Source organism: Podarcis bocagei, assembly GCF_964188305.1.
Source record: "Podarcis bocagei genome assembly, chromosome: 1".
Taxonomy (NCBI): Eukaryota; Metazoa; Chordata; class Lepidosauria; order Squamata; family Lacertidae; genus Podarcis; species Podarcis bocagei.
Genome location: NC_138125.1, coordinates 29,914,609 through 29,940,536, shown reverse-complemented (window position 1 = coordinate 29,940,536; position 25,928 = coordinate 29,914,609). Strand labels below are relative to the sequence as shown.

At 42.4% G+C, this 25,928-nt stretch overlaps 1 protein-coding gene and 1 long non-coding RNA gene across 27 annotated transcripts in view; one reads left to right on the top strand and one right to left on the bottom strand.

Annotated features, from left to right (window-relative positions):
* The window catches only part of NRXN3 (neurexin 3), a 1,270,857-nt gene that overhangs the window by 575,384 nt on the left and 669,545 nt on the right, over positions 1-25,928 (top strand). For 17 of the 26 annotated variants that reach the window (XM_081172127.1, XM_081172129.1, XM_081172114.1 and 14 more), the window contains 2 exons: positions 5,861-5,887; positions 14,887-15,006. In XM_081172127.1, coding sequence (XP_081028253.1) covers positions 5,861-5,887; positions 14,887-15,006 — 147 coding nt within the window. The remainder of the gene's footprint in view (positions 1-5,860; positions 5,888-14,886; positions 15,007-25,928) is intronic. The other 9 variants (XM_081172108.1, XM_081172102.1, XM_081172120.1 and 6 more) reach the window with 1 other exon arrangement.
* On the bottom strand, positions 1,483-10,944 carry LOC308575855. Its single transcript, XR_014002951.1, has 4 exons — positions 10,821-10,944; positions 5,815-5,880; positions 5,120-5,227; positions 1,483-3,350 (listed from the first exon to the last, which is right to left on the bottom strand). It is a non-coding gene; the product is annotated as an uncharacterized lncRNA (long non-coding RNA).

Here is a 25,928-nt window from a genome sequence, read left to right as displayed (position 1 = left end):
CTTGTGAAGAAAGCAGGTAGGAGACAATCTCTCAGTATCAAACAAGAGAAATAGAACATTGCTGCCATTGCTGAGTCCTCAGAAAAAAGAAAATACTCTTTGGGTGACATCCGGTGGTGTCAGTCCACTTGCACAATGGCCTTCTGCTTGCATAACTTGAGTTTCCCTTTCTTCTCCCCTACTGCAGTTTCTAGAGTGTTGGGAGACCCCTAAGGGCACATGGGGACTCAGGGATGTGTTGATGGGAGGACAAAGAAAGGGAAATATAATCATGGCCATTCATGTGACGTTGAACATTGCTTTTATGTTTAGAAGAGGCCCCCTTTTGCACTTAGGCTTTTTAAACAATCCTTTTAGTGGCTCACAACATTTTCTTTTGAGAGATGGGTCCCTTTAAGAGTCTTAGAATAGTTTCTGGCTGCTCACAATGAGCATTTAATATTCTTAAATATATATAATTTTATGGAAGACTGATTACTTAACTTTCTGGCACCGGGAGGACTTCAGATATCTCCCCTGGTTGCCCAATTTCCTTTTTAATTGATGTTAACCATATTTAAAAAGACAAGCACAGCTAAAAGCTGCAGAGTTCATAGCTCAAAGGTGGAATGCTTGTTTTTACATATATGAGGTCTCAGGTTCAGTCAGTGACAACTTCAATTCAAAAGTTTCAAGCAGCGACTTTGGGAAAGACCTTTGCCTTGGACCCTCACCAGTCAGCACGGATCAGCCTACTCCAGTCTGATGTTTTGGACTACACCTTCCATCAGTCTCAGCCAGCATGGCCAAAATACCTGGATTGCACCAGGTTGGGGAAGACCGATGTGAATATAGTGTAGTAGATGGACCATTGATCTGGTTCCGTATAAAATTTCTCCTTGTGTCTTTTAAGCTCTGCTCAGTAATATTACACTGAATCTTAAAGAATAAAGAGAACAGCTAGTGAAGGTGACAGCATAGATGAGGAAAAATCACCACCTAATGCATAAATTGTCAGATCCAGTACTATGGGGGGAAAGGACATTTTAGAGGAATGTTGTGCATAGCCCAGCCTGGGTTTAAATCTTTAGCTGAAAATTCGAGATATAAATTAAGGAAGAACTGAGTTTGTGGATGGTCCTTTGGATTTGAATTCATTGTACAATGCCTTTTTTTCAGCAGTTGACACAGAAGCTTTTGGCAGCTACTTCCTTATCCTGTTAAATGTTTGATCAGTGCTTTGCAGGCAGCTCAGATGCTCCTGTAAAGGTATTTTAGCAAAGCCAAGGGCTTTGTTGCATCCAGCTGTGAGGAATCCAAGCCTTAGCTGGTGGTTATCACACAGCCCTTAGGTATTCAGCTGTGGGATGACATAATCGTCACGAGTGGCATTTAAGGCAGAAAGGCTGTATCAAATCATAACATTCTTGGCATTAGTTATATAAAAACCTGAGCACTCTCAGCCGCATAAGAAAATGACTTGGTCACAACAGGCACACCATATTAGCAGAAGCGGTTATAGCAAAGAAGATTGCTTGACCAGCAGTTTATTGTAGGAACATAGGAACCTGCCTTATGCAGAATTCATCCAGCCCATTAGTGTCCAAGCCAAATGGTATGAGATTCCAGGGATTTCAAATGCACTCTTCCAAGGTCTATGTTTCCTTTTGTGAATGATGCACAGCAGAGACTGTGGTGCCTTTATGATATATATACAACCTGAACCTACAAGGGAGGGGATCAAATTATCACACTCCAAGAGGGTCCTGTTTCTCTCATGGCTGGGAGCCCACATTGTGCTCCAACACCCCTTCCCCAGCTCACTGCATTTAGCAGATGGACACTTCCCCGAGCCCTCAAAATCCTAAACCTTCTGCTCTCCTTTTGTCTCTGTTTACTATCTCAGAGCTCAGGAAAAGGCTTCTCCCACTCTCTGGCTGGCTCAGAGTCTTTCCTTTGTTGATAGCCCATCTCTCGTTCCCTGCTAATGGCCTACCTTCTCCCATGCAGCTTCCTGCACACGGGAAAAACTGGTTGGGCCTATACTTTGACACTGCTAAATTCAGTGCTTGGCAGCCCATCGTAATGCACCAAACATTGATTAAACTCCAACGCCCGTTAGACTCAGCACCCATTTGACACAGAGATTTAGGGGAGTCAACACACCCATAAAAGCAGCATCTACACTGACTAACAATCATTTTGCAAGGTTTCAGAATGAAGTCTGTCTCCCAGCTCTACCTGCAAATTTTGGGGATTGAACCTGGGACCAGGCAATGTGGGTGCTTTGCCATTGAGTTGCAGCCCTTCATTTGGGGCCATAGAGGCTGCTGGAATCACTATTTTATCTGGAAACAAGAGGGAGGAAGCTGGACCCATTTCATTTATGTATATCATAAGTATTTTAATAACTTAGATCCTGACTTTCTTCATTGAGATGGACCCCAGGCATCTCACATAAGTAAAACCAGATAAAAACATCAACTCCTAAAATAAAATACTACAGGTGAAATGCAAAAAAAAACTATCACAACATAGAAAACCAGCAGGAAATGACAGCAACCATATCTGTTGCTAACAGGAAAGTCTGAAGGAGCTGGATAAGAACAATAAATAATGCACAAAATAGCAACATAATTGGAAGCCACAAGTCAGATATTGCTACTTAAAAACAAACAAACAAAAATCTAAATGTCTGCTGGGAAAACCAGATCTTCCTGTCAATGCAAAACATACGCTGAGAAGAGGCCACATATATGTTTCTGTGGAAGGCATGAAATAAATTTGGTGCTAACAAATTTGGCTTGTTCAAGTTAACTATTTCAGAGTTAAGATGCTCAATAAACTTTTTTTATTTTGCCCAGCTAAAAATTCACAAAATGTACAGACACCACCAGGCACAATTGTCCCCATATTGACAAATAGCAGAGAAATTAGAAATCAAATTACAGCAGAACATTGGAATCTTCCTTATACCAAGTCAGACCACTCGTTCACCTGGCTCAGTATTGAATGCACTGACTGGCAGTGGCTCTCAAGGGGACATATCCAGTCCTACCTGGAGATGCTGTGGGTTGAACCTGGACCCATCTGCCTACAAAGAAGGTGCTCTGTCACTGAGCTACCAGCTTTCTACCATCCTCAAATGTCTATTTGGAATACTTCAGCAACACAAGAGAAAGCAAGATCTTAAAATACAAGAAAGAAATAGCCACCCAGTTACCACCTGGATCTTTTGAGTTCAGGACTTTGTGGCTTTTGAGAACAGCTCTGTAGAGAAATGAGCACCTTGCATGGATTGTGCTGACATTTGTAGTTGGGGCCCTCGGAAGGAATGGAATCAATCTTCTTGCTGGCAAGAATAATATTACCTTTAAATGGAAGAAGAAAAGCTTAGAAGATGAGATCTTTCTTCTCTTCAAAATAAACAAGAAAGCACCCACCCAGCCCTTCTCTGTTGATCTGACGGGTCAAGTGCAACTTACTGAGTCCATGGACATTGGTTTTAACAGCTGATAATCCCCTAGCAAATGTAGCATTGAATGAAGCCACTTTTAGATGATATCCTGAACAAAAAATGCAATGAACTAAGACTTTCTATAATGAGTAACTTGTGTGTGTGTGTGTGTGTGAGTGAGAGAGAGAGAGTCTCCATGTATGCTGCTTGTTTATGACTTCATTCTTATGTCATCCATCATTTGTTGCCATTCCACCATCACTACCATCTCCATTGTGACCACCCTCCAGTCTTTAACGCACAAACTGTACTTTGGCAAATACAGCCTGCCCAGAGATATGATTTGTTCTCAGAGCAACAAAGTCATGAGTCACAAAGGGTAGCTATGAGAAACCAAGCCCCCATTTTTTACTCAATCATCAGAACCCAACAAAGAACATTGACTTTCTCCAGAACACCACCATTATTGTGCCGAATAGTAAAGTGTGGATGCAGATATTGATAACACTATATTATCTAAGATATACAGTATATCATGGTGGTGTTGCAGTATTCTCTCATCCTCTCCACTCATGCAAGGTGACTTTCTGAAGCAGGGAGCTTTCCATATCCATGGAAGCTCCCTACATATGTTAGATCCATGATTTTCCAGGGGTTTTAAAATGCACAAAGTCTCTGTGGATACAAAAAGTCCCCCTTATCTTTCACCAGTTGGAAGGTGACTGAAATGGCAATTGCTGAGGAGAGATGAGAGGCAAAGCTAGTCCACATTGGCCAAGTTGGCTGGGGCTGTTGGGAGTTGGAGTCCAGCAACCTCTGGAGGGAACCATGTTGACTAGATCTTGTGAAAATGCACAGAAAGCTTTTTGAGGATGGAGGAACCCCCACCCCAGTTTTGCAATTTAGATTTAAGAGGCCTTAATCTGTTCAGCAGTTGGTCTTGCGTTTGGCTCATAGGAGAATGTATTTTTGACTCTATACCACTGATTTGATCATTGGGCTAAATGGAAAAAGAAGAAGTTATGGATGTGGGGGGAATGCTATATTTCTCTCTCATTTTCAAAAGTCCCTTTAAAATATTCATCAATATACTTAATTGTGTTGGTCAAGAGATGGAGAGAGAATAGTTTTAAAGGAGAAGTAATTGCCATTTCAAGGTTTTCATATATCGTCAAAGAAACAAGTTTTTAAGCATTATGAAGATTGCTCTCTATTGGCTGTTAAAAGTGTTAAATGTTACAGTGGTGGAAGGCATGGGAGAAATATTCCTTTGTAGTTACAGTACAAGCAAGGTCCTCTCAGCAGATCAATCCCAATGAGAAGAAGGATCATCTTGGAACAGATGGTCCTTTTAGTTTCCTGGGCCCAAACTATTTAGGGATTTTAAGGTGATTACCAGCATTTTGAATTGTGCCTGGTTTCATTTAGGCTCAATTGCAGAAGGGGGGGGGCAGCGGGAATGGCGTCATCTGATGTCAATAATGGGCAGGCACATTGGCAGCCATGAAACTACCAACTTCTTAATATTAAGGGAACATCTCTACATCATAAATTTTCTGATTACACCCAGGAAAAGGTACAGCTGACAGGTGAGCAAAGATCTTCCTAGCGGCAGCTGCCACTTTACCATCTAGGAACAGAGTAGGATTCAGAACATATGAAAGTGGACAGGGCAATATTCACATGCATATTCAGTGACCGCCATCATGTTCACTTCCTCCAGAACACAGTGGATTCCATAAGCAGGAGCCCATAGATGAAGTCATCTTCCACAATTGATGATTGTGCTATCTTACAAGGGAGAAAACGTTGCCATTTACATTGGACTGTATATCTTGCTTTTAAAATACAAAGAAATAAAAACCCATAATGATAAAACCCAGTGAGGAGAGGTGATCTGAGGAAGGAGTCTTTTGTCTTTCTGGGTGTGCATATCACAGAGGGAAATACCCAGATTGGTTTGCTGGCAGCCATATTGACTTAATTTGATTCCGATTGACTCTAGGCTTTTCTTGGGGAATAGGGAGGTTCCTTGCAGGAAATGAAACACTATTGTTTGCTGCTTCATTTATGAATATTGGTGAATCATGTGCCGTTAATGTTCCATCTGATGTTCTGTGCTTCAGAAATGTGTCTACTCTCCCCCCTCCCTAGTCTGTGCTATGTTGTCTGCTGTTTTGGATTGATGTTGTTCAGGTAGTGATGGACTGAGGCCCTTATGGCTGCCTCTCTCCTGATGTGTCTGTGTGTTGTCTTTGGTGGCGTCACCCCTCCCAAATCTCTTAAGTGTGCGTAAGGGCTGTGCTGGTTATTCCAGTTGTTTTTTGTTTGTTTCTTTTTAGTGATGTTACCCCGGTTTTATCTGCCATTTTACTAACCTCTGGTTTATTGTTTTCGCTTTTTTCCATTCTTTTGCTAACAAAGTTGAGTTGACCAAAGCTGACCTGCAAGGTAGAGAAGGTTTTTGTTTCCATTGCCAGTTTGGACTGAAAGATGCCTTTTAATGTAACCTTTAGAGCCTTTTAATTATTATTATTGTTATTATTATTATTATTATTCTTTGATGCAGTCACATCTCTAAGCCAAATGGGTACAGCAAGCATTCCACAACCTGCTAGGTTGGAGAATGGGGTGGCAAGGATTTGGGGGAGAAATGTCTAGGTATGGTTTGGGGTAGCTTAAGAGGTTTGACTGTATCTCATTCTAAGAGTATCCATAACTGCACAGCTTGATTTCCTGAAATAAGGGGTTAACATAACAAAACATGGCACTGGATGTCTGGTTACTGAAATAAAAATGTGAATCAGTCCTTTGGAGGACTGAGAAGTTTATAGTCCAGTCTACACTGTAGAGAAGTGGGTGAAATGTGACCTCTTTGTGCTGTTCCATGCATTAGAACAGCTTTCAACAATCTGGTGCCCTCCAGACATTTTGAACTACACCTCCCAGACAGGCTGGAGCTGATGGGAGGTGTAGTACAAAATACTGAGAGGGTGGCAGGATGGCAAAGTCTGCGTTGGATGAAATAGCCATTGGCAGGCCCTGTTAAAAGTTTGTGCCCAGCTTCTTAAAGAGGAATCTAGTGATGCCATACAAACCAGTTATCAATGCATGTTGGGTAACAAAGACACTGAAGGATGTGGATGGAGGAAAGTCCAAAGTTGAAGAGTAGAATGGGCTGCAGGAGACTGGAGCTGGGCAAGATGGATTTCATTAACTAAAATCAGAGGAAAAGCAAAGTAAAGAAGGTAATTTAGTGTTGGTGGCTAATGAATGAAGCCAAAAGTTGTTCCTAAGACATTTAAAAGCTAACACCAGAAAACTTCAGTAATTGTTGTGCTGAGATGGTAAGCACAATCAAAAACTGGGTTTCTTCTGTTGGAATGGGTTTTGGAAAAACTTAAGGATAAGGGTGGGAAGGACAAGTTTTTCATTTTCACCTAAGATTTTCATTAAGACTCTCCTGGGGTGCATCAAACATGTTTTCTCTAGATAAAGTTATTTGGGATTGTGGAGAACAAAACACACATGAAGACTGGCAAGTGTGAAGATTCTTGTGTATGTATTGAAACCAAAAGGCATAATTTAGATTATACTTGACCTTATCCAGTTACCATTTTGATTAATCATATTATAAGACTTGATAGAGATGACACAAAAGTCTAGACAACTAACAGTTTTCCAGGAAGAGTTGTGGGGGGGGGGGGGGAGAGAGAGAAATGTACAGCAAAAAAAAAAAAAAGCAATATAATGAAACCCAAGAGGTGCAATGATGGAAGTGATTAAATCTAATATGCTAAAATAATTTTTAAACCAAAGACGAAGCAGGATAATAATCATAAAATGCAACAAAATTATTATTATTACTAATAATTATACACTGCTTTGTCAAAGCAGTTGACAGGGAGTTAAGATAATAAAATCAAGAAAAAATACAATCCTTCTAAATGATGGAGAAAAAGAGAGAGATATTGGGATGCCAAGAAAGCCCTCATGATGTTGAAAAGGACTGTCGAAAAAAAGAATCTCTTTCATTTCCCTGGTTCCGACATGATGAGTGATGCTGCTAGCATGAAAGTAACAGATTCCAAGAAATACATATTTGGTTTCGGGACATGTGCCAAGAAGCCACATTTAGCCAGATTCCCAGATTTTCCCATCTTGTGTCCGTGCATTGATTTATCTGTTTGTGATGGACATAGATAATGATCTACACACAGGCTATATGCTATTTCCGATGTGTAAGTATGTTCTGTGTCTGAAATGAGTATTGCATGAGGTAGTCCTCAGAGTTGCAACTTGACCTAATTGGCCAGTTACGACTGAGCTGTTATATAGGCTTCACATTCAAAAACTCTACACAATACCTGCTGTCAAGACCACTGCCCTTCAGAGCATTTACAAATTCCATTAGGCTGTTTTAGGACCCTCACCTCTTTCCTATAAAATAGAGGAAATGTTTTTCTTCTTCTTCTGAGTTGTTCTGAGTGCCAGACAGTGTCATGCAGAGGTACCTTAATTTCAGGAAACCAATCTTTGCTGCATAGGTTTGGATATCTGAGTCCACGTGGAAACTTGAAACTCCCTTGAGATCTGAGGGGCTGTTTTCTGTGCTGCTGTGACCTGGACGATGGGGAGGTCTGGTGGAGAAAGACTTGCCCACTATACCTTTCTAACACTCCTCATTTTAATCGCCTTCCTTCCTTCCTTCCTTCCTTCCTTCCTTCCTTCCTTCCTTTCCTTCCTTCCTTCCTTCCTTCCGTTTCCACTTCTGATGAGTGTTGTACACATCTCCTTTTTCTCACACACTTAACTCCCCTCTTTGCTTTCCTTGCAATTATAAGATCCAGACATATTCCCTTTTATGCGGTTCACTTTGCCATGGGAGGGGCATCCCAGCTTACTCATCCTTTTACAGGCATGGCCTATGCAAAACTGTTATTGAGTGTTGTGAGGGGAAAGAGAGCAGAAAAAGGCAGGTATGTATCATTTTGTTTAACAGAGGAAGAAATCTGAAGTTTTATCTGGGGAGTCATAACTAGACATTTTGAACTAAACACCTTTAGTCTCATCTACCCACCTGAGGACAGCCTGATTTTGATATATGCTCATAAGCTTGTATAATGACCTGCCTCATTCTATTCTTGCTTATTTGGAAGTCAAACCACCAAGTTTGAATGTTGAAAAATACAACTGGGATCTGGAATTACCTTCCCTTACAGGGGTGTTCCTTTTAGGTCTTCTTTCTCCTTCTTGAGTCCAACCAGCCAGGAGTCACATTTTGGCTGACAACACAGTTCTGTGTGCTGCCCAGATCTGAGTATGTTATGATGTCATCAAGGGCAAAAAAACACTGATTTTGAATTATGGCACTACTTTTTTTGACCAGTCACATTTATTTATTTCTTAACAAAATGTATATATCACTTGATTGTAATAAAATCTCTTAAGTGATTTACAAGAAACTATAAAATTATCAATAAAAACTATTAAAACATTTAAAGATAATTAGAAATTTATGTGCCACTTGGGTGCACCAATTTTTGACTTTACATAGGGCGCCATATTACGAAAGATTACCAAAATCTGCCCCTGATCACAGCATTATATAGCAAATACGTTCTGGGTATCTGCTAATTTTACTCAAGGCAAACAAAGCCAGTTAAGAGCAAGGGCAGTGTTTCCTGAACAGATAAATATTTCCATCCCATTTTATAGAAATGCCCCCCTCCAACAAAGAAAATGGGCTTTAAGTTATATAGTAAGTGTAATTAAAACCCCCAAACCTTTTAGTTTGCCTCGGCCCTGTCCATCAATGTTTGCATCTTTGGTCATCCAAAGGCATGAACTTAACTTTCCTTATCTGTTGGAAGACACTTGTGCTTCCTTCCTCCTTATCGTCACATTGCATAACAATAAAATCCACTCATGGAATGCTGAGTCACCTTCCCAGGGGCAGAGGGAGGGGGTGTGGTGGGTGCGGACCGCCCCGTGTGTCACCACTGAGGGGGGTGACAAAATGGCGGGCTGCACTCACTGCTGGGCCTGCAGCGTGCCTGAGCCACACATCTCTCCTGGGATAGACGCAGTGGCTTGGGCATGCACAGGCTCTGCGCTGCCTAAATGCTCCTCCCGCTGCCTCACTCCCCCCAGCTGTGGGGCAGCTGAGTGGAAGGAGGTAGGTAGATTCTGGAGGCCCTGCACCCCACCCCAATGGGCAGCTCTCCCCACCCCTGAGTGCGCTGCCCTAGGCGCCCTAGTGGCCTCCTCCGCCACTGCATGCTCCATCCCTATTATTTACATTTTCCTAATCTTTAGAAAGTGCACGTGACACCATATTTTTAAAGGGTTGCATCCATTGTTATGAGAGTGGAAAGTGAGTTTGTGCAATGGATCTTTCCCTTACCCTTCTCTCTCCTTTCAACACACACTACCTCCCAAAAAGCTTCTCCCTTCAGAGATCAAGGTGGGTACTGACCAAATATTGTGCACTGTGTCATCCATGCCTGCTATGGGGCAGAGGGGAAAGGCCAAAATCAGGTGGAGGAGCTCCGCCCTCTTTTAGACAATTTCCCCTAAACACACATTGGAGACCTAGAAGACACAGCTCACTATGCAGGTCTGCTTCACCTTTTGGAGAGGCTTTTTTTTTGGGGGGGGTGCTGCTGCTGAGGGATGAGGTAAAGACAAGAATCCACTGAACAAGCTACCTTCCTCTTGCGCAATTTTGAAAACAGCCTACGCCTGTAGAAGAGGTAACAATGAATAGGTGAGGCTTTTCTGGGCAAGGAGAGGGAGTAATAGAAAAAGATTCATTTGCTGATTTGTGTTGATAACATACCAATTAATGTGCAGAGTCACTTCTCCTATCAAGCACACATACTTTTGTAGGGATAAACGGTACAGACCAACAACTGTGCAGTAAATGCCAGTTATTCTAGGCTGACAATCTTTCACTGGTTATTATTTTCTACTTCATTTGTGTTGGGGGGGGGGGGCTTCTAGAGAGCCAGTTCGTTTTTCCTAAAATGTGAAAGAAAATCCCCTTAAACAGAAAGAAAGAGATTTGGAGGCAGAGGTGGGGGAGAGAGATTGGTTGGATGGATTTAAATGATAACAACCAAACACTCTTTTCATAAATTAAAACCTATAAACAGACTCATCTGAAATCTATACCGGTGATTGCACAATTAAGCGTTAAGATTTTAAAGCTTTATTAAGCAGGCAGGATCTTGTTAAATGGCACCAGAAATGCCATGAATAGAAATGAAGCATATGACACCTTGTGGAGAGCTTGAGAAAGATGTTACTCAGTGCCAATTCTCATTCCCTGTGCACATAAATTATGTATCCTATCTCCATTGCTTCTGCCCTCGGCTGTTACTTGAAGGGTCATGTGCATGAAAACAGACTTCTTTGGCATCTAAAGCCCTGGTGGGCTCCTCTTGCTTTCTCCTCCATAATCCTCATTCCCTGTGACATCCCCCTTGCCATGGCCAAGATTCTAGTGTCACAGGCAGGGGAATTATGACATCAGCGAGGAACAGAAATAGCAGAAGAAGAATTCTCCACAAGACCGGTCTCTAGTCCTCATGTGAAACTTCCTTGGGGAATGCCAAAGAGGTGAAGCAAGCACAATGATCCAGAAGCTCAACTTCTGTCCATCAAACAGGCTGTAACTAAATAAAGCTCAGCCAGTTTGTATTTCCTGTTGGAAGTTAAAAGGCTCCAGCATTAGAAAGGTGGCTCTGACCCATCTTATAGCCCCTGGGACGGGAAAAAAAATGAAAACCCACTGTTTATTTCCCACTGTTTACTGCTGAACCAGAGCAAACAAGAATTGAGTTTTCTGTGGATTGGCCATTTGTTCCAATTCAGTGGTAAACAGTGGGTTTTTGCTAGGGAAAGCTGCAGGACCTGTGCCTAGATTCCTCAGAAGAAATCACAGGACAAAGGGTGGTGTGGATGAGCCCTCATTTAGATTCACTTATTTCAGGCTTCCTCAAACTCAGCCCTCTAGATGTTTTTGGCCTACGACTCCCATGATCCCTAGCTAACAGGACCATTGGTCAAGGATGATGGGAGTTGTAGTCTCAAAACATCTGGAGGGCCGAGTTTGAGGAAGCCTGACTTATTTCAATGGGTTTTCTCTGAGAAGAATTTAGTTGAGGTGAACCAGCTGACAATAGTTGCTACTACTTACGGTAATTAAATTATGCATCCAGCTCCTTAAATAAAATAAAGGCCATGTGGATTTAATTTTAAGTTTGCAGAGTTGGTGTATTAAAGTGCTATGTTTTCCTAGCATAACAGATACACTTAAATCAGAACAAAAGCTCAATAGAGACCTAACATGGTTCAACCTCTGCATAAGCTTTGCACAAGCAAATTAGGATGAATGATCCATAAACAGGTTGCTTGGAGAAGCCCGTAGTTCATATGAGCTTATGCCATCTTTACTCCCTAGCCCACCTCACATAATCCTCCCTTAAATCCCATTGAGTTGTGAAATTATAACTCGCAAGGTACTAGAAGGAAAGCTGTTCTAGTGGGATGAATCTGAGGTGGAGTCTCATTTAGCTTATCTTTGGACACTGCTTCCTCTTGGTCATTGGTGCCAGTGTGTATGAATGTAGCAGTTAACTCCCTAGTAGAGGAGTCAAGGAGAAAATGCTCATGTCAATAGAATCCAGCCAGAGAATACCTGCTTTGAGGTCAATCAAACAAAGTGTTCCCCCATAAAAGAGAAATAGGTGTGTTGTTTGCAAAAAGCGGCAAGAGGGTAAAATCCAAAAGCTGCTTCTCCTCTAAGCCTGGAGCCTCCTTTTTTTGCTGCTGTCATAGCCCATCTCCTTAGATGAAATCACTCACAGACACTGTGTTTGTAAGATGGTAGCACTGCCGTTGCCTGCAGGTGTTCCTGAGGCTTGTTACACAGCAGCTCAAATTCTGACAGAAGCTCTGGGTTTGTATCTCCCCCTGCCCCGGTGCGTTAATATCCTGAACCACTCCCATCCTGCTGATGCCACTCAGGCCAGCCTGTTGCCTGTCTGAGCAGAAGGATGCAAGCTAGATAGCCATACACAGAGAGGCTTAAAGTGAAACCAGTCGTGTTTCCCAGGCACTTACATGCAAAAGGCTGATGTTTTCAAGCACAGCAGGACAACATGTTTCCCATTTTTGTTGCTTTGCTATGAGGATGCTTTGAAGTGATGCCCTTGAGGAACACTGGAACATAGGGAGCTGTCTTATATTGTGTCAGAGCCTTCACCCATCCACTTTAGTATTCACTACAGTGACTAGCAGCTTCAGGAAGGAAATTGTTCACAGCCATACCTGGAGATGCTGGGGCCTGAACCTGGAACCTGGCATATATTCTATCATCGAGCTATGGCTTTTCCTGGGCTGGGGGACAAAAGGCATCCCCTTGTGAAGCAGACTTAGCTAAAGAGGGTCCCTTGCGGGGTGGAGTTTTTCATGTGGGGCACCTCTTCAAAGGAGGGGTAAACTCTGAAGTATCCCTCAGTTTGGATTTTAATACAATTTTAATCAGGTTCGCCTCTTTTTGGAGGGGAACATTCCTGAACACCCCCCCCCCAAAAGAGCTTGTTATTGGGCCTTAGCCCATTAAACTTCACGCTAGCATTGTTGCTGTTCAGTGGAGTCAGTTTACCCAATGAGCTCTCAGGTGTCAAATGAAAAATAGTCAAGTGGTTTTACTTGCAGGTGTGAACCAGGTGAGGGGTTAGGCCTGGGAAGTCAGGTTTAGTTTTCCTCACCACTGTCGGAACTCCTCTGCTTCTTCACAGCCCTGTAAGAAGCAGAATGTCAACAAGTAAAGTTCATCTCATTGTCCCATCTGAACGCATCACTTGATGAATTTTCTTTGCCCTTGGCTGAAGAATAGTTTGCACAGGGGAAAGGATGGATCAAATGCCAGGAACTGAGATCCAGTAAAGGTGGCAAGTCTCTGCGTCCCGCTGCAGCCCCTTGCTTATTACAGCATGTTCCAGAGGGTACCTCAACTCCACAGAGCAGATTCTCAGGAAGTATGGGGGGAGGAGGAGTTGACTAAAACTGCCTCCCTCAGAACTGGTGAAAGTTTCCTCTGCCATTCCTCCAGAGAGAGTGTCCCCCAAGCAGAATTCCACTCACTGGAACTCTGGATCCAGCCCATTAAGCTCTGCTGCACCTGCTTTTGTTTCAGCATTTTCTTGGTCAGTAGTATACCAGATGAATCCCTCTACTGTTCCTTTGATGGATATAAGAGCATTGTTGAAAATACAGAAGTGTAAACTGCTGGGTGTTTTTCTTCTTCATTAGTTGATCCAAAATGCAACTCTCTGTTAATGGTCGTAAGGGAGAGTTCATTTTTTCTAGTCTTTCAGATCTGCTGAGTTTGGTGAAATAGCAAGACAAACTGTTTTGTGCATGGCAGATCTCACCTCCTTCCACAACAGTGAAGGAGGAAAAAATCCCTTTGATTGATGGATCTCAGAGGATGCTGTTAATTCATTATACCCAGATGGCTCAGTGGCTTGGACCAAGTCAAAAAGTGTGTTCCTCATCCTGAAATCTCCACAGTTTTTGCTGTTGTATTTAAAGGAGAGGAACTGAAGCACAGTATTAAATAATAATGGAGAATTAACTTGATCTCCTATGGCAAATGAGCATAAAATCAGTGGTTCCTACCTGCAGTCTGCAACTGGATCCTCAAAATATGAGTGTACCCCCCTTTGTTTCCTATGCAGTTCTGCCTGTGTATGAACTAACCCAATGACTAATCCCAATTTTTGTTTCTCATATTTCTGGTGCTGAAAATAAATAGCATTGATACAAAGGGTCAAGAGGCAGGGTCAAAGGCACCAACAAAGAGCAGGAGCTGACACTGTACCAGATCCTACCAAACATTTTCCTTTCAAAGACCAGCTGATAGGTCTTTGGATAAAGTGGACACTTACTAGAGAAATGAACTGTCAGTTCCCTTCTCCCTTTCCAACCTGCATTGAAGAAATGATTGGGAGTCCCAAACGACATCCCATCCCATCCTTGATGAAAAGCAATCATGAGGAGGCAAGTAATAGACAACTTGGAGAATCAGGCTGCATTGTTGAGAGAACTAGGATGATTATGGTGAATCTTGGCATGGTGGGGGAGGCAAACTTCAGTTATTATAAGCATTTCTTCTGAGCCTGCCTAAGAGGGAATATGCTACCTTCCACACCTTCTTTCTGCTGCGTGCCACAGTTTTCTGTTTGTTGCTGAGTGTGCAATTCTCCATGTCTTCTGTGTGTCCTGGATTTCTGTTGCATGTCCATGAAATAGGGGGGGAAAGTGTTTGGTTTCCTTGTCTTCTTTGGTGCATGACGACAATAAATAATGGTCTCGTATTATGACTCTCTTCCAATCGCTGCTCTTTCTTTCTTGCTTTCCTCACTATCCCATCTCAGGACCAAGCACCACTTGCCAAGAAGACTCCTGTGCCAACCAAGGCATCTGCATCCAGCAATGGGAAGGCTTCATTTGTGACTGTTCCATGACTTCCTACTCTGGGAACCAGTGCAATGATCGTGAGTACCAGCTTTTTATATGGGATTTTGCAAGGACCTAGAAGGCATTTGATGTCTGGTTTGGTAGCTTAACACTGGGTGTGAATCCTAATGTCGGAGCTGCCTCATCATCTTGCTAGGCAACTAGCTTTAAAAGCTAGATTACTTTAAGAAAGAGTAGGATAATTATTTTCCCTTTGATCTAATATGAAAGTGCTTGAGTGCATTCTGTTTTCATATTTAAAGACAAATGAAATGAAAGGGGCTATTGATGTTCTTTTTATAGCATCCAGATGGAACTGTGTGTGCTAGACAGTAATCAGAGTTTTACTAAATGAAGTACATTAACTTCTTAAAAGTTTTCCAGCCACAGTGTCCGGTACTTAGTCTTGTCTTAAGTGGCTGCAAAAGCTGAAAAGGTATCAAATTGAACTCTTGGTGGCTTTTTGGTTCTGCAAATGATGTTCACAATTTCCTGTTGGTGAATGTGTGCTAAGGTGTCACTTGTTGGTAGACTTTGGCAGTAGTAGCCAGTGTGGTCGATATGCACTGTGGAACTGCTCTCCTGACACCAGCATCAGTGAAACTGTCGTAGACAGTGTTGGAGTGATGGGCAGTTTGGATGCTCTGGTGGGAGTGCCTGTTTAGCTTCACCACTGCATCTCTGCAGCCACAACCTGGTCCCTTCCCTTCCCTGCTCCAGTACCATCCAGGCAAGCTGCAGTGATGCTGGAGTTGGGAGGGTGGCTCCATGGTGCTGTTGCTACTGGACTTTGGTCCTGTGTTCATGTTCATCTTTGACATGGTAAAGTCACTGTGAAATGGATCTTCTGACTGCCCTTCTGTATAATGAGAATGAGTTTAGCATGTCCTGGAGATCCCCTGAGAGCTAAGCTCTCCCCACAGAACTCATAATGGCATTTAGAAGATGTATTCTTCAAGCGAAAATGACACATTAAAATCACCTTGTGGTGACTTTACCACATTCATGTTTAAGATGGGAACTGGGTGTTTCATGAGCCTATAAGGGTATATTCATCCTTTAGTCATTCAAATCTTGCTTTCAATTTGGTCACTCCAACTATCATGATATGGAGCACTACATTTATCTAGTGTTAATGTGGGGAAACCCAAGGTGCGTGTGGGGAAATCATTGGGAGAGCAGGAATTTGATGCTGATCCACATATGCAGCAGACATGTGTGACACACTTTCCCCCTTGGGTGATACCATTTGGACTGCACATGAGATATCATTTGTTTGGATGCATTTCTTCTGCACCCTATCAAAAGAAACAAAACAAATTGCTTCACACATGTCAAAAATTGGCACATCAGAGAGAAACTTGGCCTAGAATTCTTTTTCCTCATAAGCTAGTTTTCTGTGCACACACAGAAAATTAAAACTTGCAATCTTCCAGCTGCTCTGTGACATGTGAATTGATGCATGTATAGATAGCTGGTTCTAAAATCCCAATCAAATGCAGTGCAGCCAGATGTATATCAATAGGCACAGAATTATTCCCACTTTTGTCTTTTATGCAGAGATTCACAGCTCAATCATAGTTAGTAAATATGCCCTAAGCTCTGTCTGGAAACCAGATGCCTTTTCTGGCTGTCCTCTTCCTTTCCCTTCCCCTAATTTTTTGTTTTGTTTTGTTTTTTAGCATGGCACTTATCTGCCCCACAGTTCCCCATGAGACACACTTCTTTGTCAATCATAGGCATGCTTCTTAGGAAACCACTTTACACAGAAAAATGCAACCCTAGGACCTATGAAGCTGCATTTAAATAAGTGTTGTGGAGTGATCTAAAAGGGTTAGTGACATCATGCCCTTTCTGGGTTCTAATGAATTGGGCCACATGATTCCAAAGCACTACAGAACCCATTGGCACTAATGAATTCAGACAGACTTCAAATTGTCAGCAAGTTCATTTCTGAGTCTGTAATTAGAACTTCCTTAATGTTCAGGAATCAACAGATAGGGTGTCATATAGGGCAACTGGAGGGCAGATTGATGTGAGTGAAAGTGACTCTTCGTGGGGCTTCTTCTGATCCTTAAATTGTGCATCATAAGACACATGTTATGTATGCAGGCATCATATAGGGAGGGCTGTAAGCATGCCTGTTTTCTAGAGAAGGCACTAAAAAGACTATAAAGAAAATGTCACAGAAAAATGCTGGAAGGCACTGAAGTCCTTTATATTGGCCCTCCTGGCTGAGGTCATCAAAGACCTGGTTCTGAAGAAAGGCTCCTGTCTTTAAAGAGCAATGTTTCAAATGTGGCCCCACTCATACAAGGAAAAGCAGATTTGAATTGTCAACAGCCAGGTGTCTCTTGCATTCTTGTGCTGGTGTTTTAGAAGTGGTTGTGGTAGGAGGATGTCTCCAAAAAGGAGCGAGAAAGGTAAGTTCACAATGATCGCTCTAAACCTGTCGTGCTGAGATCTACAAAAGGTATGTCCTTGGTTGTGTTATGCTTGCAAATGATTGTTTGGGACTGGACTTTATTCAATGGCAGATTTTGTTCTCACAGTTCTCCAACACACTCTGGGGTGGCTAGCAACTTTCCAATAATGTTGCACAAGTTCCTTGCTGTCCTGAGTGCCAGTGTGATCCAGATGCTAACAGGGGTGTATGTATTGTTAATTCGACCAGAGTGGAAATGCTGTGCAAACACAGCTGGCAAATAATGTATTGTCAGGTAATTTGGGTCACAAAGGTTCTCATGTGTCCACAATAGGTCGTAAGATGATATAATATTGTGAGAAACTTCATAGTGCAGAAATGGATCCTTGTAAACTAGGCAGCCAAACCTCATGGAGCCATCCAACATAGTTGGTGATATTTTGTTCCACTAGTTTAGGCTTATTTCAACTGGATCTTGATGAGTTACGCTGAAAATTTAGGGGCTTAGTATATTACATCTCCCTTCTCCTTCTCCCCTCACTCACATTTCCTGCTTGGCAGGGGGTTGGACTCGATGGCCCTTGTGGTCTCTTCCAACTCTAGGATTCTATGATTCTACATGTCTGTCGTGGAACAATTGCACTGGCCTCTATGGTCAGAGATGCTTTGGTTTACTGCTGCAGTTTTCCTGACCTTGGAAGTTTCTGCAAGTGTCACCAGCACCCTTTTAATCCTCCTTCCATGTGTGAGTCCAGAAGGAGAAAGGCAGAAGAAATGAAGTAGCAACAGGTAGCATGTGGATTAGCCCTGGGACATTAGCCAAAGTATAGTCTATCTAGGTACCCTTGGCACAATTAGCTGCAACTTGCCCAATATCCCATTTAGTGCAAAGACCAATGAAGTGCTGATTTGTGGCTTTATTGACGTGATGTGACATGAGATGTGTATTGGCTCGAGGAAAGCTTTTGTCTAATTTCACTGTTGATCCAGTGTGTGTTCTACATTACTTACTGAAGCAAGTAAGTTATGAATATTTAAATAAAACTACTTAGAAATGGCAGTTAGATCACAGATGGATATGCCGTTTTTCTTCCCGTTGGCTATGACCATGTGGAGGCCTTTTAAAAACCACTCTTGCACCAATGACCAGGAGTTCCTGGCTTGCAGCAGATCAGTCACCTGCAGGGGGCTCATGTGTAAACAGCAAAACACCAAACAGATGTCCGTTGCTACATCTGTCAGGTGGTCATTGATTAGTTTTCCTTCGTTTTTGTTGTTTCTGTGTATGTTCAAATTATAGGTCGCAATACATTATTGATTGGTATTGTTAAAACAGGTTTTTCATTCAGCCAACAGGAAAAACAAATTGTGCCTCTTTCTTGAATGTGTGTCCACATACACTTCTAAGCGAGATTCCTTAATGTTAACTTTGTGGTGGGGTTGCTATGCCTGCATTTTCAGTTCCCATGTTGCATTGGTAATGTCTGATGTTCTGCATCCCAAGGGTTATCCAAATGGGTCGGCTTTGCCTCCTTTTCGAACTGAGAAGGTGAATGTTCATAATTGTACCTGTTGCTATCGGGGCCAATTACATTGTGCCTGGGTGGGGTGGCCTCTGCAATTTTATTGCTAGTGCACTTGATTTGCTTTAGCAAAAGCCCCCTTTTTGCCACTGTTTAATTACCACTCATTTATTTCTAATGTGCTCAATTTGTTACCTTACAGTTCAAAACAATATGCATAAAAGGGGTATGGGGTGCAGGAAATAAATCCACATGTATCATTAGCTGTTGATGAATAAACTTGTAAGCTGCTAATTTTTACCTGGTAGTAGTCTTCAGTGTTGTTGGCAAACTCAGTGGAAAGACTTGGTATGTATATTTGAAAGAGATAGAATTCAAATTACACAAATTGTAGCTCAGGAGACCAGGACACACCCTATCCTACTCTCTTCAATCTTGTTTGCTTCACACTCACTGTCTGTACCTCTCTTTTCACCAATCTGTGCCATTCCTGCAATCCTTGAAAAACGTTCTATCCTCATTCCTCTACTACTACTCTGTATTCTACCTAGATAAGAAGCAAAAGTTAAAATGTGGTGTGGCTTTTATAGATCCCAGGAGCAATATTGGAAGTGGCCTTTTGCTTCATATTTCCACTGCCCTTCATTCCCTTTCTCACATCCCAAGTCTTCGCAGCAGCATCACATGCCAAACAAGATATGTCTTCCATTGTGGAAACTGTCCAAGGAGCTTTTAGGTTCCTCTCAGCAAGCACCGAAACACCTCTCAGCAACTGCAGAGCATCAGGCTGGGATGCAGACCAAGAGCTTGTATGGAAGCATGTCTGCCTGACATATTGTTTTGTGTACTCCTCAGGGATACTGAATTAGCCCTGAAAATAATGAGAATCAACGTCAGAAGAGTTGGTTTCCAAATGTTTTGCATCAGGTGTCCACAGAGAGACCCGAGCGGAGCTCTCTAGAGCAGAGATGGGGGAACACATTTCTTCATGGGCAATTTTCTAGGAGCCGCATGCCATGGAGTGGCCAGAGGCAGAGGTGAACGTTAGTGAAGCAGCAGCTGCTTACATTTGTCCAGTAGTCTGTATCTGAGCTATGCAAAAGTCAGAGGTTTTGACATATACCCCCCACATCAGTGTAAGTGAGAGGCATTATCACAGCTGAATGACAGGTTCCAGACAGGCAAAGGTGCTTGAAAAAGCATGAAAAATGGCTGTTCAGGGACCTGGCCTTAAGGACAAGGGGAGTTTCCTGGAAGAGCCCCTGAGGGCCAAATAGAGGTCTTATTAGCCCTCCCCCCCAGCCTGATGTTCCCTATCAGTGTTCTAAAGGATATCCTCCTCCTCCCTCTCACCTGTTCTCCTCATGGTACTAAGGCCCCATCTATGTTTCAAATGTATATTGGCTGTATATCTGCCTGACTTGAAGAACTCTGGATTTGTTTGGTACCGAGAATTCTTTGTAACAGACTCTTTGCCCCTCTTGCAGAACTACAGTTTCTCAGGTTCCCTGCAAAAGAGAATGAGTTTGAAATCAGTTTAAGTCTGTGGCATGAATATCCCCCGAGAGTCAGACTAAAGAGAGATACTTCCAAAGTCACAGGAGGAATTGATTAATTTTAGGCTTTTCTTGTCTGCTCTGAATCTACACACCTCATAGCCCATGTGTAGAAAGGAAGTTCCATTGAAATTATGATGACTTGAAGTGGGTTAATGAGGAGCATTCTGTGAACCCATCTGCCCAACACAGCTAAGCTGGAGCTGGGGGTGTGGGGGACACATTTTACAAAATGCACCCTCCTCCATTCCAGCAATTTTTCAGCAAGGCTTGTGAAACCAAAGAAAATAGTTCCCCTCACTGTGATTTAGCTGCGTGGTGCCATTATGGCATTCCTGCTGCCCTCACTCTGATATGGCTTTGTGTGTTTGTCATATAGCCAGATCTGATCAGCTCTGTGTCTTGCTTCCTGCATCTCCCATAATTATTTGGGATTAACTCACAAATACCATATTTTAAAAATGGCTTAGAAATGGCAAGGGGGTGGCTGATGAATCAGACAGCTGATGGAGTGCTAACCACACTCCTGCGGTACAGAATGACTGTTTTGCATTTAATATTTGATGTGTTGGAATTCTAATAAATACTGTTTTCTTTGTTTTGTTTTTTAAATCACAAGTCGGGGAAAGAAGCAGCTGCAAACAGGTGGTGTTTTCTTTCCACTTCACTTTTATCTCCCAAATGTTGGTGGGTGAAAAAATTGTTGTGGCTGCACTTGGGATTGATAAGTGAAATAAAATGCTAAAGACCTCTGTCCCTTCGGAGTAGCAAATTCTTCATCCTTTAGGGCAATGGAGGGTGACCTGTGGTGCTACCCATGTTTCTTGACCACACTTTCCATTTTCCCTAAACACTGGCCTTTCTGGAACAGATGACAAGTGGAGTGCAACATCCATTGGGTGGTAGGTTCCCCATTCCTGCATTAATTAATTAATATCCCACCCCTCCTCCCAAAGGAGCCTAAAACCAAGAAGGAATGCTCCCTAGATCCACATGAGATTGTAGTTGCGAAGCTGAAATGTAAGTTAATTTCCAAACATTGTCACTGTTAGCAACTTGGGGCTGTGTGAAATTTTAACAACTCCCCACTCTGATAGACTTTTGCTATGCGTCAGTGTTTGAGTAGTGCAAATCTGATCCTTGTGCCTGAATTGTGCACTCCTCTTCCCTAGTAGAATCAGCTGATTTCTCTCCTGCCACTCCTCTCTGTCACCTTGGCCAGCATGGAAATGGCTAAGCTGATTGGAGTAATTTTTGTGACAGCTTGTTGCATGCAACATTTTGACACAAGAACTGCAGCCATCCCCTGGTGGTATCGGTGCCCATGTGAATCTGCAAACATGTGGATGCTGTGTCTGCATGTACAATAGTCTCATGCATCCGCTGACATCAGTAGGATGGAAGCAAGTTCAGCAGTCATCTCTGAAGATCCCTTAGAAGCCTTATTTGATGGAGACAGTGTGGTGAGCTGAATAAATCCATACTACAAATAGAAACTGTGTGTGTGTGTGTGAGAGAGAGAGAGAGAGAGAGAGAGTGAGTGTAAATGTTTCTTTAAAAAAAAATGATGGAGGGAAGAAAAACAGAAGCAGGTTAAAAGGATAAGCCCAGGCCCATATTCTTGATTGTTATCCGACCTTCCTAATATGCTCATTATTGCCTCTCATTGGAAGATGACTGCCTACTGATCTCCAGTGGAGTTTAGCTGTGCATGGAGACATATCTCAGCAATGTTACAAGCTTGTTATCCAGGGGCTGTTACAATAGGCTGAGCTGTGGAGCATTGTGGAAAAACATGAAAATTTTAAACTCGGTTGTCTCAATAACAATTCCCGAGAGGAAGATTTAGGTGGGTTATTTAGACACTTCTGAAATAGACTTTATATCTCTGAGTGTGTTAAAGGAGCCGGAGGGATGTATGTGATTATTCTATGTGGAGTTGCTTCATATTACCCTAAAAAGAGCATTCTCCATCTGGAGAATCCAGCTTCCAGTGCTGAATTGCCGTTCGAGCAGGGTTAGAAAAAGGGTCCACACCCCTACTTCATAAGGATCTGAGAATGTAACCCGATGTACCTGACTGATGATGCATGGAGACCTTTTCAGTGCACTCCTTTGTCCTGAGCTGGGTGTTGGCACACCCTTGTTACATCCTCCATTTCACAATCTGGCACAAACTCCATTGCTGACACTGGTTCAACAATCTGAAATTGGGTAGTGGGGTGTGAATCCCCAGCCGAAGCCAGTCACCCATATTCCAGGCTATGTTCTCCTCTTCCGCAGTTTTCCCCTACCAGCTATAGAACAACACTCACCGGATTGCCTAATATTTCACTTAGTGCAGCAAGCAAGTCTGTCACATGTCATTCTCTCTAGCCTGAGGCAGAGACCTGTATTGATTAGAAGTGGCAGGTTTCCTTTATAACTCAGTTTTGATTTTCAGAAGCACTCTGTTCCTGGCATTAAAAATTGTGACACCCCGCCCTCTCAGCTTAAGCAATATAACCGTCATTGGTTGTGCTTTTGACATGGCTTTGATTAGATGGAGCTGGTGTGATTTGTGTAAATGCCAGTGTTTCATAGACAGTAATGTTAAATAACTGCATAAGCAAGAGCAGGATTTTTCAAAGCTTACCCTAGTAGCTCTTTCATAAAATATACTGAAGGAAGCTCAACTGCTTTAATAATTATTCTTTTTCTTCCCAGTTGCCACCAGATGGCCCAGGAATTGAGTGATAGGAAGTTTCAACTAAACAGTTCCAAAACCTTTCACTCCTGCTGGGATTTCTCTTGTGACACTTTAAAGTTGGACCAGCAATCTGTTTGACTCATGGAGACATATAGTTTTGCTAATTGCTATTTTTTTGGTACTGGAGAAGGTCAGGATAGTGGATCAGTTTTGATTTCTCTGCTTTTCAGTTGCCCAATCTTAAATTCAGTTAGCCACAATTCTGCATGCATTTGCAATTTTTTAAAAAATAATTAAGTGCTCATGAAAAATAACCAGCATTTTAAAGCATGTTTCTCCTAATACATTTTTTGCAAGTGTTTTTCTCTTAATATACAGTGGTACCTTGGGTGAAGAACTTAATTCGTTCTGGATGTCCTTTCTTAACCTGAAACTGTTCTTAACCTGAAGCACCACTTTAGCTAATGGGGCCTCCTGCTGCCGCCGCACCGCCGGAGCATGATTTCTGTTCTCATCCTGAAGCAAAGTTCTTAACCCGAGGTACTATTTCTGGCTTAGCAGAGTCTGTAACGTGAACCGTATGTAACCTGAAGCGTATGTAACCCAAGGTACCACTGTAATGCATTTTGCTGTATGCATACTGTATGCATTCTGATGCATACTTCTAAGGTGTACAACTTTTTGGTCTGAAAACTGCACCGCAATATTCAAATAAGAGTTTATTTTGAAAGATAGCTGTGTTTCCATTCGCATATTGTTTTGGGAAGTACAAATAAGATAGGCTCACATTAAAATATATGTCCTAAGAACCTAAGAAGAGCCTTTCGGATCAAGTCAATGGCCCATCTAGTCCAGCATCCTGTTCTCACAGTTGTCCAAGAACATGCTTCCCTCCTGCATCTCCCAGCAACAGGTATTTAGAAGTATTGCTGCCTCTGCTTATGAAGGCAGAGTTTTACCATAATGGCAATGTCCTCAAGTTTTCATGTAGAGATGCTAAACTGGAGGGAGCTTGTTTCTGCAAGGCTCCACATTAAGCTAATCCAGTCAAGCATGGGGATGCTTGAGTAATTTGATCCCTGTGGATCTCCTGTATGCAATATCCTGATCTGCATCTCTCTTACTAACACAGAGATCAAAACTATCCACAGGATTCTGCACTTCAATAATAATAATAATAATAACAATAATAATAATAATAATAATAATAATAATAATAATAATTTATTATTTATACCCCGCCCATCTGGCTGGGCTTCCCCAGCCACTCTGGGCGGCTTCCAAAAGAATATTAAAATACTATAATACATCAAACATTAAAAGCTTCCCGAAACAGGGCTGCCTTCAGATGTCTTCTAAAAGCCTGGTAGTTGTTGTTCTCTTTGACATCTGGTGGGAGGGTGTTCCACAGGGAAGGCGCCACTACCGAGAAGGCCCTCTGCCTGGTTCCCTGTAACTTTGCTTCTCGCAGTGAAGGAACTGCCAGAAGGCCCTCAGTGCTGGACCTCAGTGTCTGGGTAGAACGATGGGGGTGGAGATGCTCCTTCAGATATACTGGACCAAGGCCGTTTAGGGCTTTAAAGGTCAGCACCAACACTTTGAATTGTGCTCGGAAACGTACTGGGAGCCAATGTAGGTCTTTCAAGACCGGTGTTATGTGGTCTCTTGATGCTGTGGCACAGTTCTTGGCAGTTTAAACTGCTCAAAATAGATATTTAAATGTGTATTCGAATACTTATTTGTCGAGGATTAAAAGATTCACAGATTACGGCAAAATGGAATTACAGGTAAGACAAATGCAAAAGTGATATGAACTAGAAATAGACAGGTTCACTCATTCCTAATTGAGAGACTTCTAATAATAATCATGTCTTTGGTGCATGTCAGCATTGAGAGTTCTTTATTCAAGACTTCAGACATCAGTATAGCATCAATGCATCAATAAAGAACCATCCAAGAAGTAGGGAGGAGGAATAATATTTCATGCAGGCTGCAGAAAGTATTTAGGCTTCTGAGGACTGGTGTGTGCTTCCTTTTAGAATCCAGTGCCAACAGATCTTTTCACAGATCTAGCAAGGCCTGCAGATGTCAGGAAATCTGATAGAAGGATGTAGATATTCCAGCAAAAGTCCTGTTTTGTCCAAACTGGAGCTAGAAACCAGGGCTGAATTTGGTGGCCACCCTGTTGTTCATCATGGGCTCAAAGAAGGGGATAATACGGAGTTGATTTTGAGTTGGGTTTTGGTTTTGAATACCTCCGTAGTCACACTCTCCCTCCCAGACTGCCTTCTAGCATTATGAACTCTCCAAGGTGCTGAAGCCAGCTCCACATCTAAAATAACTTGCTCGACTCTGGTATCAATAATGCACCCGCCAAGCATAAATTGTTCTTTTCAAATGGACATGGGCCGTCATCTCAACAGAAACATGGTCAGGGGTCCAATTCATCTTCCCTTTGCTTGTGCTTCTAACTTAATTGCCTCGCTTGGCCCAATAAAAGCCTCTGTCAGCTTTGCTGATTTCTCATAACTATCTGTCATAGCGGCTCCTTTTTGCCTCCAAATTGCACTAAATGACCTTCCAACTGCTACATCTCTGCCCTGCTGATCTCAGGTGAATGATGAAGATGGATGACAGGCATCACAGGCCATCAGTCATGTGATTGGTAGGGGCCTAGGAAGCATCTGTGTCTTTTATAGTTCATCTGCCACAGATCTTTCCTAGCTCTAACAGACACACACACACACACACACACACACACACAGAG